The following is a 12914-nucleotide window of genomic DNA, read 5'->3' as shown; positions in this document are numbered from 1 at the left end:
ATCTTTACAGCTTTTAGGAACACTGGTGTAAGTCCACATCTACAATGAGACTTCCCTCATTTTTTTCTCTCTTGCTCTTACACTCTTTCAGATCTACGTTTCCCCACCTTAAGGGAATTCTCAGCTGTAAAACAAACCCACAGCTGTCATGGTGCCCCATCCACGTTCCCCCTGCTGATCATTCTCTGTGTGATGAGGGATGCGATGAGGCTGCAGATGTGCAGAGCACATGGCTACGAGTGCCAGCCCCAGGCTGTACCTGGGGGGCAGAGCAGCCTCTGCACAGCACCAGCCTGCACTGACAGGGCAGGAGAAGTGCAGCAGCACCACAGAGGTCAGGGAGGCTTCACTGTTACCACCTCATCCATTTGTGTGCCCAGCAGCTCTCAGGGCAGAGCAGGAGTAGCCAAGGTGAGCGCGGTAACGCCTGCAACAGAGTATACGAGGAGCGTGCTTTGTGGTAGTATTTATTTAGGAACCGTGAGTAACTACAGCTGTAGCAGTCTCATCTTTGCAATTCTGATGGTTTAACAAATAGAGAGATCATTAGCATATTTTTATTAAGGTACAAAATACACCCCATTGTTGCCTAAAACATTTAAAAAAAAAAACAAACGTGAGGAAAGCTCTGTATGCTCTAAATCAGATTCACAACCTTTCTGTATAAGGAATTGTGGCAATACTGTGTTTAGTATAACAAGAGGTTTTCATCAATCGAAAAGGAAAAGACATGCTGGCAATCTGAACTTAGCAACAAAGAGTAAAGCAGTTAAAAACCATCGTGTCATCCACATTAACTGAGCTTTGAATGTAGAAGAGCAAATCATATGAAACACATACACAACTAGGTAATATCAAACAACCTAAGGTTGATAATGTACACACCTGTATTAAAGTACACTGACTACTTAATGGTGAGGATTTAAGGTAATGATTTTTTTTAAAAGAGGTAACCTTTGAAATGCAAATGGTTGCGCTTTACACACAAAAAGTGGAAAAGAAAAATAATCACTTTTGGAATGATACATAGATATAAGACACACTGGTTTTGGATTGTGCATATCACCTTGCAGCCTCTGATATTACCTCTGAACAACAACAAAAAAAAATTAAAAAGTGCCAATACTGTGAAAGGAAAGCAAAGTTACTAAGTCTGAGTGCATTAACAATTTCTGAGAAAAAAAAAAGGGAGTTGGATTTTTTTTTGGTTTTGTTTTTTTGCGCCTTTAAAAAGCGCAACAGCCTTACTGGTGCAGGTTCAAGACAAAAACAAGACAGTCAAGCTCATAAGGTAGAAATAGGTCCTATATAGGTTAAGATTCTTTGGAAACTGCTAAGTATAGACGAGTTTGTAATCCAGGCTACTATCTTTTTGGCTACTCCAAAAATCTGTGGGAGTTTCCAGCTTATCATCAGTTGAAATCTGTTTTGCAATTTCTAAATATATGCAAGTAAAACTTTAACTAACTTGTGATTCCACTCACACACATGCACAGAGAAGTCACTGATTGTGCAATAACCTGTTTTTTCACAGCAGCATACATATGAATCATTATTAGACTGACCAGAAACACAGAAAATATTCTCAGTCTTTATGTTTTCAGTCTGTTTCTTAAACAGGCAGCTGTAACTGCGTGGAAGTGACAGGCTCCATAAGGGAAAGATGACAAAGTGTGATCAGTTGGCTAAAAGCAAGATCAGGAGTATCTTGGGAAACCACCTGGATGTTTAATGTTTGCCAGTATTACAACAGCACTAACAGCACACTGACAAAGGGCAGCAAATGTGTTTGAAGTTAGGAGGACTGTGAGATTCTGCTTAAAGCAAATGAAAAATGAACCATGCCAACATACAAATTGCAATGCTGTCTGTGTCAAACCTTCCCTTATAGAAGACACAGCTCAGGGAGCAGCCTATTCCTTAGGACTGGAGAGATTCACTGCATGTCTGGCCAATGATTCCTTGTAAAGTATATATTGGGGAGCCAACTTAGCTGGAGTTTTGGCTGAGGAAAGTGATGATGTAGAGCAATGAGCTCAGTAAATAGACTAGTTTTCTTTAAGATGTTCAGAATATAAATGTAGTCTTGTTTTCCATACATTTGATTTTAAAAATAGACTGGGCAACTTAGTTGATGATTTGCTTAAAGTCAATCCAATCATGCTGGCAACTTAAAAGTGCCTGCTGATTTGAATTAATGCCCACAGATAAAGCAAACAGGTATCAACTGATCATGCTGAAATAACATTCCCCCAAAGACCTACGTATCACACAAGGTGCTTTTGATAACTTGGTTTTCTGAGCCTTATAAGGAGAGTCTTTAAATATATTTTTTCTTTATTTTTTTTTTAGCCTTGTTTCATTCTTCCTCCTCCTCATCTTCTTCTTCTCCTTCTCCTTCTTTTCCCATTGTTTCCACAAGGAGCTCTGCGGTGCACGTGGCTTCCCCAAGGCTGTTAACAGCTTTGCAGGTGTATTTGGCATCATCGTCCCCACATACTTCGGAAATAGTCAAAGAACAGTTCCCTTCCTCATCATAATCTATCTGGAAGTGACGGGACTCCTTGACAGGCTGATCATCCTTGTACCACATTACCTCGGGGTCAGGATATCCTGCAAGAGCAGAGAGAGAACAGGAACTGCAATAAACGAATTTAAACTCATCCTTAATTCCTTTACACTCTAATTCCCTCTCTGTGTATGGACGTGCCAACATGTTGATAGGCAAATATTTTATTGAATTCTATGTAAAATAGATGTAGATGATGCAAGGCTTTTTTCCTTCCCATTTACCAGAAACAACCTTATTACGAATAACCAAAATTGCAAGTGAGCGCTGTGGTACTCGCTGGATTCCTCTTTCCACTCCTTTAGCAGTGGCAGCAGACACCTTTTTATGTGTCACATCCAGCAGCCAGCGAGGGACTCCTGACAGTGTATTTGAGGCTCACCTTACACTGCAGCTTTTCTGGAAACCACAGTTCCCAACATCAAGATTTAGAATTTCAAGGATAAAGCTGTTTTGGCTTACAACTACAATTTAATATCTTTCTCGGGTTGCTTTGCCATGGCTGTTCTAAATCTTCCTCCTCCTAATCTGCTCCTTACAAGACAGCCTGTCCTGTACATGGCACTCCCATTTTCTCTCTGTGTTTGTTAGGATAAGCCAGGGAGTCTCAGAAAAACATTTTGATTATGCATCTCAACAGGAGTTTTGGAGCCTTTGTGAAGCAAATGGCTCTGCAAAGCCTCCAGAGCAGGGCTGTACAATGCCTGCTGGAGAACAATCCCTTATACAGTACTCTTGGCTGCTATAACAAATTCAAGGTTTGCTGTCTCAGCCAAGTTCTGGACTGTGATGGGAGCATAACTTCCCACTGAGCAGAAATGAAGTGCAGCAATCCTTATTACACAATGAACATTACAGCAATACACTGGAAAGTTTGGAACATCAGCTGTGGTACATCCATCTGTTTTATTCCATGCAGTACTTGTGCACATACCCCTCACGCTGAGCATCCATCAGCAATAATAATCCATCCTCACATCTCCACTGTGAGGTAGGAAACATAGGCAGTGAAAGAGATTGGGAGCACAGAAACAAACAAGCAGAAGGTCAGTGAGGCAGTTTCTGAACCTCATTTTAACATCATAAATTAACTTGAACACATGCAGTATGGTACTGACTCTATCCCTTCTGTTTTCACAGCTCTTCTCTCCTAATTTCTAGTTTTCATCCACAGCTGAGATACAGAAGCTTCAATCTCATTGCAATAGAAGTGCAAGTGGTCTTGGCTTTCAGACTGCTGGGCTGACCACGCCCGTGCTCCTTAAGTGCCTTCTTATAAATTTATGCTTTCTGTCTGCATATTCCTGTCTGAGTTTTCTTTCTCAAACTCATAAACTTAAAAAAACCCCCAAACAACAATACAGTATTTTCTAGATGTGACTTATGTAATCAGAGCAATGATATTATATTACTTTTCAAGCATATAAGCTGTTAGGGACTTCTTTGCTTTTAATACAATGTATGTATGGCTTAAAGTTATCTTGAGGCCACCTGAAATTTGTCTGTCATTTCAGAGAAGTGACCTCCTACTAATTCTTGGTCTCTGCTTAGCAGTCTCTAAGAGTATACTCTTTCAATTTATGGAAATATGTTGCATCTTGTTTTTACTGTTTCTACCCTCAAAAATCATATGACAGTTCCCACTTGCTATTCTGAATTAGTGATTCACACATTGACTCTTGTAGATTTCTGTTCTATGGCATGCACAGAACAAGTTCAGGCAGCTCCAGATAATTTCTGTTATTGCAACACATTCATGCTGTGGTAGGCAGATATTGGTAAAGAAAAATGGCACCAACCCAACAACAATACAGAAAAAACCCTGAAAAAGTCAAACTGCTCAATGCAGAAAACTGGCAAGGAAGGAAACAAAGAAACAGACATGCTTATTCAAAGTACCTTCAATTTTGCAGTCAAATCTAGCAGCACTTCCTTCCACAACCTCCAAGTCAAGGATTTTTTTAGTAAAATATGGCTTTACATGGGGCTTTTCTTCAGCCACTTCTTCAAGGAAAGCATCTGCAGGAGAGTGAAGAAGAGGTAGTTAACAATTTTACAGGGCATGTTCTCAAAAGACGCAGTTTAATTTTTAATTACCAGATGGTAGTTAAAGCATCTTTTATTTCACTTAATTCTGTAAGACAATCGGGACAGCGAGGACTTTGGCTGCTTAGTTTTGTGCCAATCTTTTGCAGCTGGACAAAGATTCAGGCCATAAATAGAAAGAAGTTGACTTGCAGGCCACCATGCTACGCATCGTCAGTATTTTTTTTCTTGAATTTCTTTCTAACCAAACCTGGGCTTTTGCTACTCAGGGGAATAAACCAGCTCCACTTGTATCAGGCCCACGGTCTGTGTGGGTTTGTCAAAATTACTTGCTCGATTCTCAGCAGTGTGAAACATTTGCACCTCTGATTGTTACAAACCACAAATCCACATTTTAGCTGGGGATGTAGGGGAATAATGCAGACACATTATTTTTTTCCCCTAAATGCCCCATCTGAGGAGCATGGTTAATGCAGGGTATGTGTCTTGGTTACAGCAAGTGTTAATACTTTATTGCTTGCTCGCCTGCATGAGAAGGCAATACATCACTGTCGTCTTTGTATAAACATGCATTCCCAAACTCAGAGAAAGTGCAGCTGACAAATCTGCCTTAATTCTTTGACTTTAAAAAGAGAAGAGTTTACTGCCTGTACTTATACTGGGACATTTTGAGTAGCAGAACAATATAAGTACAATTAATTTTTGAGAGATTTCTTTAAAAAATAGGAAGATTAAAACAGAGAGAGAGAGAGACAGTGAGAGAGCAAGCAGGAATATCCAACTCAATGATTGGTCTCTAGCATTTTGCTAAAAGTTTTAGTAAGATTGATTCAGAGAGACGTAAAAATATGGTGCAGAAAAATTCCTTACCTTCGTTCTCTGCTTTGTCTGCATTTATAGGGCTGGTAGGCGAGCTCCCAGAGGCCTTCCTCCCACTCATACCAGAAATCATTGCCATGGATGACAGTCTTCCTATTGCTCGGACAGCATGGCCTGTTTTCTAAGACATAACATAAAAGGCTTCTGATCAATCCAGTCCAACAGGCATGTGATTTTCTGCAACAATCGTGCTTCGGACAAATTATCTGGGATCTCTGCAAACCTCACTGGAATTGTTGGACAAACTGCTTATATATAGCTCTGTTGTTTTAGGAGAGACAGAGCAGGCTGGACTGAATTACCAAATTTAGTTGCAGATATAAACTTCCCCTGATGAACTCATACCTAAATGAATGTCTCTGTTAGCCGTGGATAAAAAGCGCTGTGCGAGAGGAGGGCCAGCAAGAGAGCTATGTCCTGTTAAACTGGAACTGAACTCTGGTGGGGGACGGCTCTCTCCACAGCCATATGGGCTGGACTGAGCTTCATCAAAGGCGAATAACGAGCTAATATGGAATGAATGAGAAAGTACCATCTGCATGATGGAAGCAGACCTCTGACAGGATCGAGGACCAACCACCAGCATACTAAAATATGCTCAAACTATGCTGGCTTTAGTACGGACACTTGTATTTCTGTACAGCTTGCATGAGCTCCAAGAAACATGTACAGTAGAACATAAAAGGAAATATAAGGTAGATTTATATAAATTAATATTTTGTAGGCTGGATGCAAGATTTCACACAGCAGCTCCTCTAGCTATCAGATGGATAGCAGCACAGATGGACCTGCTACAACAGTCCCAGCATTAAGAAAAATGAAGATATGAAGACCAAATAGGTCAAAGAAAATTATTAAACCAATTTGACCAAATCGATGAGAAGCTTGAGGCTCCAACAGGACAGAACTACTGGCTCAGTAGCATGAAACTACCACAAAATAAAGTGTCTTTGCAGAGGCCAGGTGGATAAATTTTACCTGAACTGTTCAGGTTCATTAAGGACCACATAACCCCCCATTCCTCAGTGGCATGGAGAGGGGAGGGAAGGGAAGAGAGATGGGCATACCCCAAAAAGAGTAGGAAAAACTATATTTGAGCTGATATGCCTTTTAGCAGCCTGAAATGGAATCACCATGTGCAGTGTATGTGCAGCTGTGCACTCTCCTACTGCTCGATGCAGAAACCAAACCCACTGTCCTGCATTCACACTCTGGCCACACCAGAGCTTTCGCCAGCATCAGAAACCACCTGACGTGACGTGTTTCTCAGAATCACAAACATTAAAAATAAAGAGACTTATTAAGATATTGAGCCCGATTCCATGTCCTCTTCATTACCTGCCATTTTCTTCTGGCCATATATTTCTTCATCCTATCTTTGGAAAGTTTTTTGGCTTCCATGTTTTTGGTGTCTTTTTGCAGCCAGGGATGCTGAAGACATTGAGTACAATTGAAGCGACTCCTGTTTTTACATAAAAAGACCTGTCAGTGTTGCCAGTAACAAGAGGCGAACCTACCTGCTGTAACATTGTTTTGTGCTCTATTTTCTGGGAGCTGATTTTCCTGTTTCCTAAATTTAGCAACATAAATCACATGGCCCTGCTTTCCCAGCCCTGCTTACTTCTTAAACTCACTTTCATAATTTCTGTAGATATTTTTGAGAGAAAACTGTGCAATTTTAACTGTTAATAAAACATTATAAAACAGAGCAGGAAAAGCCATATGTTTTAGCCGTGGAACACATAGAGCAGAGCCACAGTGTCAGTGATTCAGCTACTTCGTGCTGGCAGAACCCCATCCCAGATCTTCTTTCCTTCACTTACAGAGATTTCTCTGTCCCACCACTTAATACCATCCCGAATATCTTAAAGACCAGAAATGTCCAAATCTCTCAAGTCACACCCATTCTTCACTTTGCTCAAGGGCACAGATAAATAACCCTCTGCTCTCCATCCATCCAATTGCTAACTCACTGGAAGAAGTATGTTTCCTTTCCTTGCTCTGTTCAGGCACTACTGCAAATAGGGCTTCCAACTCTGATTTTTTTTTTTTCTCGCCCAATTACTGCATTTATAGGAAAGCTGCCTACTTAGAGGTACCACACTTAGAAGCAACACATGGCAAAAAATTGCAACCCATTCAGATCGAGACAGGACACGTCATGCAGGAGTCTGTGTCACGAAACAGAGGAGATCGGGGTGGCCACACAAAACCTCAGGGTGCATCTTGCCCGAGGGAAGGGAAGGGCGGAACGAGCCGGCGATTGAAAGCGGGTGCTCCATTCAGCCCCTGCTCCCTGCGGTAAAACAAGCGAGCGCTGCACGCACAGACAGGCGGGCACCTAGAGCTCCTTATAAAGTATGGCCAGAGGTGCTGCGGCCATGTGGAGATTCACAGCGGGGAAACACGAGCGACAAGCTCAGCTAAAATGCAAACACAGAAAGTGTATCAAGTCCAGCAGCTTTACTTCATGTCTTTCTTTAGCAGATTGCTGATAAAGTCCTTGGCATCGTCAGAGATTTCATCAAAAGCCTCATCATCGAAGTCCCACGTTGCGGAGGTGACGTTGGCGAGGGTTTCGTTGTCGTTGTCACCCATGAAAGGAGAAAGCCCGCTGACCCTGGGGGTAGAACAGACAGGCAGACAGGTACAAAACTAGCCGTGTCAATTTGCAAATTATTGCAGGAGTGAGTTAAAATGGTGTGACATCTCCTATACTCAGCAGCTCTTTATCAATAAAAGCTCCTTTTAAAAACATAACAAAAAAAAAAAAAAAGAGAAGGACTCAAAGCTAACTAGTCTTATGGGAAAGAAACTAGAATTTTGTCAGCAAAACTGAAAGGCACATTTTTCTTGTTTCTCTTTTCCCCAAGACATTTTTGAGGAGAACTAGAATTAGGTGAAATTGGAGCATACTATTTTGTTAAATGACTTGTCTAGTCCTACATAAGTAATCCTGGAACTTTCACATCAAATTCAGTTGAATATCTTTTTTTTTCTTTCCTGGCACTTTCGCAGAATTACAGAATTATTAGGGTGGAAGGGACCTCTGGATATCATCTAGTTTCAGAGTGACTTTGCTGTCTTTACTGTCAAACCAAGGTTTTTTTGTACATTTTGTTCCATTGACTGCTGCAGAGAGAGCCCAAGAAGAAAGATGCACAATGAAATCATGAAATCCACAGGGCTATTTTTTAAACAAACCCACCCTGAATTATATAGACAGACAAAACAGTGCTACATCACTGCAGGCTGTGGAGTTATGCAGATGCATCCAAAAGTAATTTGGTCTTTATGTTCTCAGTCAATCATGATGATGCATGAAATGGAAATAATACTCTCCTATCACCTACTTGAGCTTCCAAGGCTTTTTACTCAACATAACTGATAAATTGTCTGTGAAAGGCAATTACAGAACATCATGGTGTCATTTTTGCAGAGTATTTTTCTCCAGTGGAGCATTATCCTTTATTATACTATGCCTTTGTGAATCTGGATACCTTTGATGCCTCCATATCGCACTTTCAGTAAAAACTTTCAGGTGAAAGGTTGCTTATTCCTTAGAACTACAAGTTAATCGGTTTTTCTGGTCTTCCTGGCACACAATTTACTGAATAATCTATTCTTCATGAAATTTTACAGACTTTATTTGCTTTCTCTGTACAATTGTGTTAACCAGTTAAAACAACCAGTTACATTTCAACAATAATTTCTTTAAAATATGGAAAAATAACTCTAACTTATTAGGGTTCTGAAAATACTATATAGATATCATACTATATGAATACTGTGATGCCACTGAATATCACAGAACAGACTGGTAGAAAAAAAGACTGGGGTCAAATAAAGTGAGCTATAAGATTAATAATATAGAATGATCTCCCCCTTCAAAGTTATTTTTCTTCCTTTTTTTGCCTCTAATTACTTTCAAAATCTGATTTGGAATTTGTTCCTAAGGATTTTATTTCTATAAGCAAAGCAGAAACACACACTCTTTGAAGTCTCAGACAGAGCAGATACTAAATCTTTTACCATTTCTGGAAGTTGTGTGCAGTATAGCAGACTCCAGAATCTTATGTGTATACTTCAGAAACTTGTTAGTAATAATACATGAGATGAAGATAAAAGGTTTGTTTATTCTCAGGCAGAACAAGGTAAATCAGAACAGAATGTATTTGGTGTCTTACTTTCCATTATATGGGGTGCATTCAAATGCAACAGTGAAGCATGATTTTGTAAATGTGTAAGGTGGCATAAACCTATTTATGAAGATATAACAGTCACAAGTTACTGAAAGCTGAAAGACTGACATGCAAAAAATGCTCATATAAACTAACTTTACCATGACTGTTCTCTGTGTTTGACACTTACTTTACTGGAAGAGGGAAGGTTTGTGTCTGACAGCACTGCAGAGCTGGCACAGCTGTGGCGCAGTGAGAGGCTCTGCTCTGCCCTCACAGCCAGCAATCGAAATCTCTGTCCTGGAATCCACAAAGTGTTCCTGCGGGGCCTTAAACCTACCTCCACTCCAAGAGCTAAGCATTTTCTTATTTATGGCAATGTCATTTTTGTCCATAACATTTTTAGAAAGTGCAAAAATCTCATGCAGACTGCACTTCTGATTTCAGTGCAAAGTTGTCTCTTTTTTGACTTTGTAGTAAGTACAATAATCCCTCAGCCAATTCAGTGGCTTAGACAATGACAGGTCTGTGAAGTATTTTTTTAGTTCACTGACAATAGAGGAGATGCACGTCTGCATCCAGTTAAGCTTCCAGAGGACACACTTAGGTAGCCAGAGCAATAACAATCCCATTTCCCTTCAATACTTGATTGAAGTATGGCAAAGGTGACCTTTGCGTAGTATTACCACAAATAGTGTTGTTGCAGCTCTTGTGCTACATTAGACAATATTTGGCCTATTTCCAGAGATTAAAGATGCATTACTGAGAGATCATTTGCATGCTAAAAAGACTGCTATAGGTACAGAGACACTGCTTCATGTGGGAACACCACTGCTCCACACTGCCATAAGAAGCAGTGCTTATAAAGACAATCTAAATTTCTGGGCAAAGGAATACTGCATGTCACACACAGTTTAAAGTTCTGTAATTTGTAATTTTTTTTGTTTGGTTGGGTTTTTTGGTATTTTTTTTTTTTCATTTATTTTAGAACTGCATGACAGAATTATCTGATAAAATCTTAAATGCTGTGGTAGGATTGCATTTGGTAAATGACTAGGTGGTTAGCAGTTAAGCCTCCATTCACTTTGTCATTTCCAAACACCAGTGTAACAGTTCCCATTCAAATGTTTCAATGAACCTATTTTCTGAATGTGCTGTTGAAAATTTATAAGGCTAAAATAACTTTCTCTGTCTACTACAGTTTTACACTCTGAATCAGTTGCATTGTTGTGGAAATACTTCTAAGGAGAACTAGATCCTTGTCCATAGTCAGAAAACAAAATCCAGCGACTCGTGTAATTACAACCAGAAATTCTTATCTTTAGCAGAGATTTCACTGACTGAAGTTTTGGTTGTTCATTTCTTAATAGCCATTTAAAGTAATAATGGCCCAGCAACTCTTTTGACAGTTAATGGAAACAATTTCTTTTTGGAATGCTTAAGTGATAAAGATGAGCTACTGCACTAGAAAATTAACTCTGTGCTTACACTGCGAAGTTACTGTTAGACAGGCAGCAGGTTGTTTACTGAAAACATTCTTCCAGCCACTCAACCAGGCATCTTCCTGGCATGTTAAGAACTATTTGTTTAGAAAATCTTTCAGAGTTTCCACTGCTAAATAAAGAAGAAATATATTTTATCCTGTAGAAGTTCCTTAACGTTTATTGGTCTGTTGTAACAAAGCTCCAAGTGCAGACTTAGAAATGTTAAGATCAAAAGGGCCCAGTGTGCACACCAGTCTCTGTGCCTGTATAACAAACACCACGGCATTTCAACTGGAGATCTTTGCATTAAGACTCCCACTAGTCCAAGGAAGATGACTTTGCTGCTTGTCCCAAAATGTCAGACTCTGAGCATTACTCTGCAGGCAGAGCTTGCAGCAGCAGCTGACTGGGACTGCTGGCAATGAGCTCCTCCTCACAGTCCTTGCCTTGCATTAGCAGTGCAAAAAAAAGCAACCCATCTCAGTATGGAAAGTAGTATCTGCTTCTGATAAACCTGTGCACGGCACGTCAAATAAGCACATAACGCCTGCAGCCTGGAGATCATGTAGTAATTTCATTCTTTTACAAGTGCAATAAAACAAATAAATAGTGTCAGGCTACTTTGTGGGGAACACACATCCATGGGACAACACCACTTTTTCCTTAGCTGAGTGCTGACTGACTCCCACACTGGTTGTCTTCAGGAGAAGAGACCACTAAACCCATGAAAAGAAGAAAGCTCACTGCTGAAGCAAGGGTGTTATGCTGTTCTCATCCTTGTTTCACATGCCCAGTGGATTACTGAGGAACCACAATTTGCCACGGAACAAATAAAACGTTTTCTTTTGAGCGGTACTGTCTTGAAATTAAGGCCTTCCTAAGTTGCTTTAAGGAAAGAACAAGGAGTGTTCTTACATCTTTATATTGAGGAGGCATAAATTTTTGATACAACATGGGGCTGAGTGTAAGCCAGTATTGTGTCTTGCCTCATTGAAGTTCCAAGTCAGCACACCCAAAAGATGAACGATGCCAAAAGATCTTTCAACCAACCCAAACTGCCAAACAAGGCAGGAATAACAGCAGTGATGAACAACACAATAGATAAAAAGGAAAGGGAATGAATGTTTGAAGAATCAGGGTGAGTGCAATTAGGAAGGTGCTGAAGGAGAAGAGTGTACAGCAAGATCAAATGTGATATTAAAACACAGCCTAAGATACAGTACATTAAAAAATATTAACTGACAGAGATCAGCTATGCTGCAAAGATACACTGCCTGGCACTGATAAAATGAGAAGAGCTACTGGAAAGCAAGCAGAGGTTTGAATCAGCCACAGCCAATTCCTCCCTGAAACTAATCAGATCCTGTGGAGCCAGAAGGAAAAGGGCTATCCACGTTCAGTGTATGTACATGCAGTGCTGAAAGCTTAGACTGAAAATTGGTTTGAAATAAAGATAGAATTTAGAAATTGTTTCAGATTACTAAATATTGAAAACACTTACTATCCATCAGAAAAGAACTAGAAATAGAAAAAAACCCAATAAGCAAATTCAGCAATGCCTAGAAGAATGAATTCTTTCCAGAAAGAGCTGGAAAGAATTCAGGAGGTTTAACCTTCATTAGATAAAGGTTAATGTAAATGCAAAAAGAAATTCTGAAATAGACATAAATGGAGATGATATACAGAAGCTATAATATTTGTGGCCTGTTATTTCTAAGGCAATAGATCAACTTAAGTATGTGGGACAGTCCTGTG

At 40.0% G+C, this 12914-nt stretch overlaps 1 protein-coding gene across 3 annotated transcripts in view; it reads right to left on the bottom strand.

The window, feature by feature from the left end:
- Positions 1 to 451: 451 nt before the first annotated feature.
- Positions 452 to 12914, bottom strand: part of MYLK (myosin light chain kinase) — a 190220-nt gene continuing 177757 nt past the window's right edge. For all 3 annotated transcript variants that reach the window (XM_029959831.1, XM_029959830.1, XM_029959832.1), the window contains exons 28-32: positions 7962 to 8114; positions 6833 to 6956; positions 5486 to 5615; positions 4469 to 4588; positions 452 to 2613 (exon numbers count right to left, since the gene is read on the bottom strand). In XM_029959831.1, coding sequence (XP_029815691.1) covers positions 2360 to 2613; positions 4469 to 4588; positions 5486 to 5615; positions 6833 to 6956; positions 7962 to 8114 — 781 coding nt within the window. In that variant the 3' untranslated portion in view covers positions 452 to 2359. The remainder of the gene's footprint in view (positions 2614 to 4468; positions 4589 to 5485; positions 5616 to 6832; positions 6957 to 7961; positions 8115 to 12914) is intronic.

Source organism: Manacus vitellinus, unplaced genomic scaffold, assembly GCF_001715985.3.
Source record: "Manacus vitellinus isolate BGI_N305 unplaced genomic scaffold, ASM171598v3 scaffold_22_pilon, whole genome shotgun sequence".
In the NCBI taxonomy this organism is placed as follows: Eukaryota; Metazoa; Chordata; class Aves; order Passeriformes; family Pipridae; genus Manacus; species Manacus vitellinus.
This window is presented reverse-complemented; position numbering and strand designations above follow the sequence as displayed.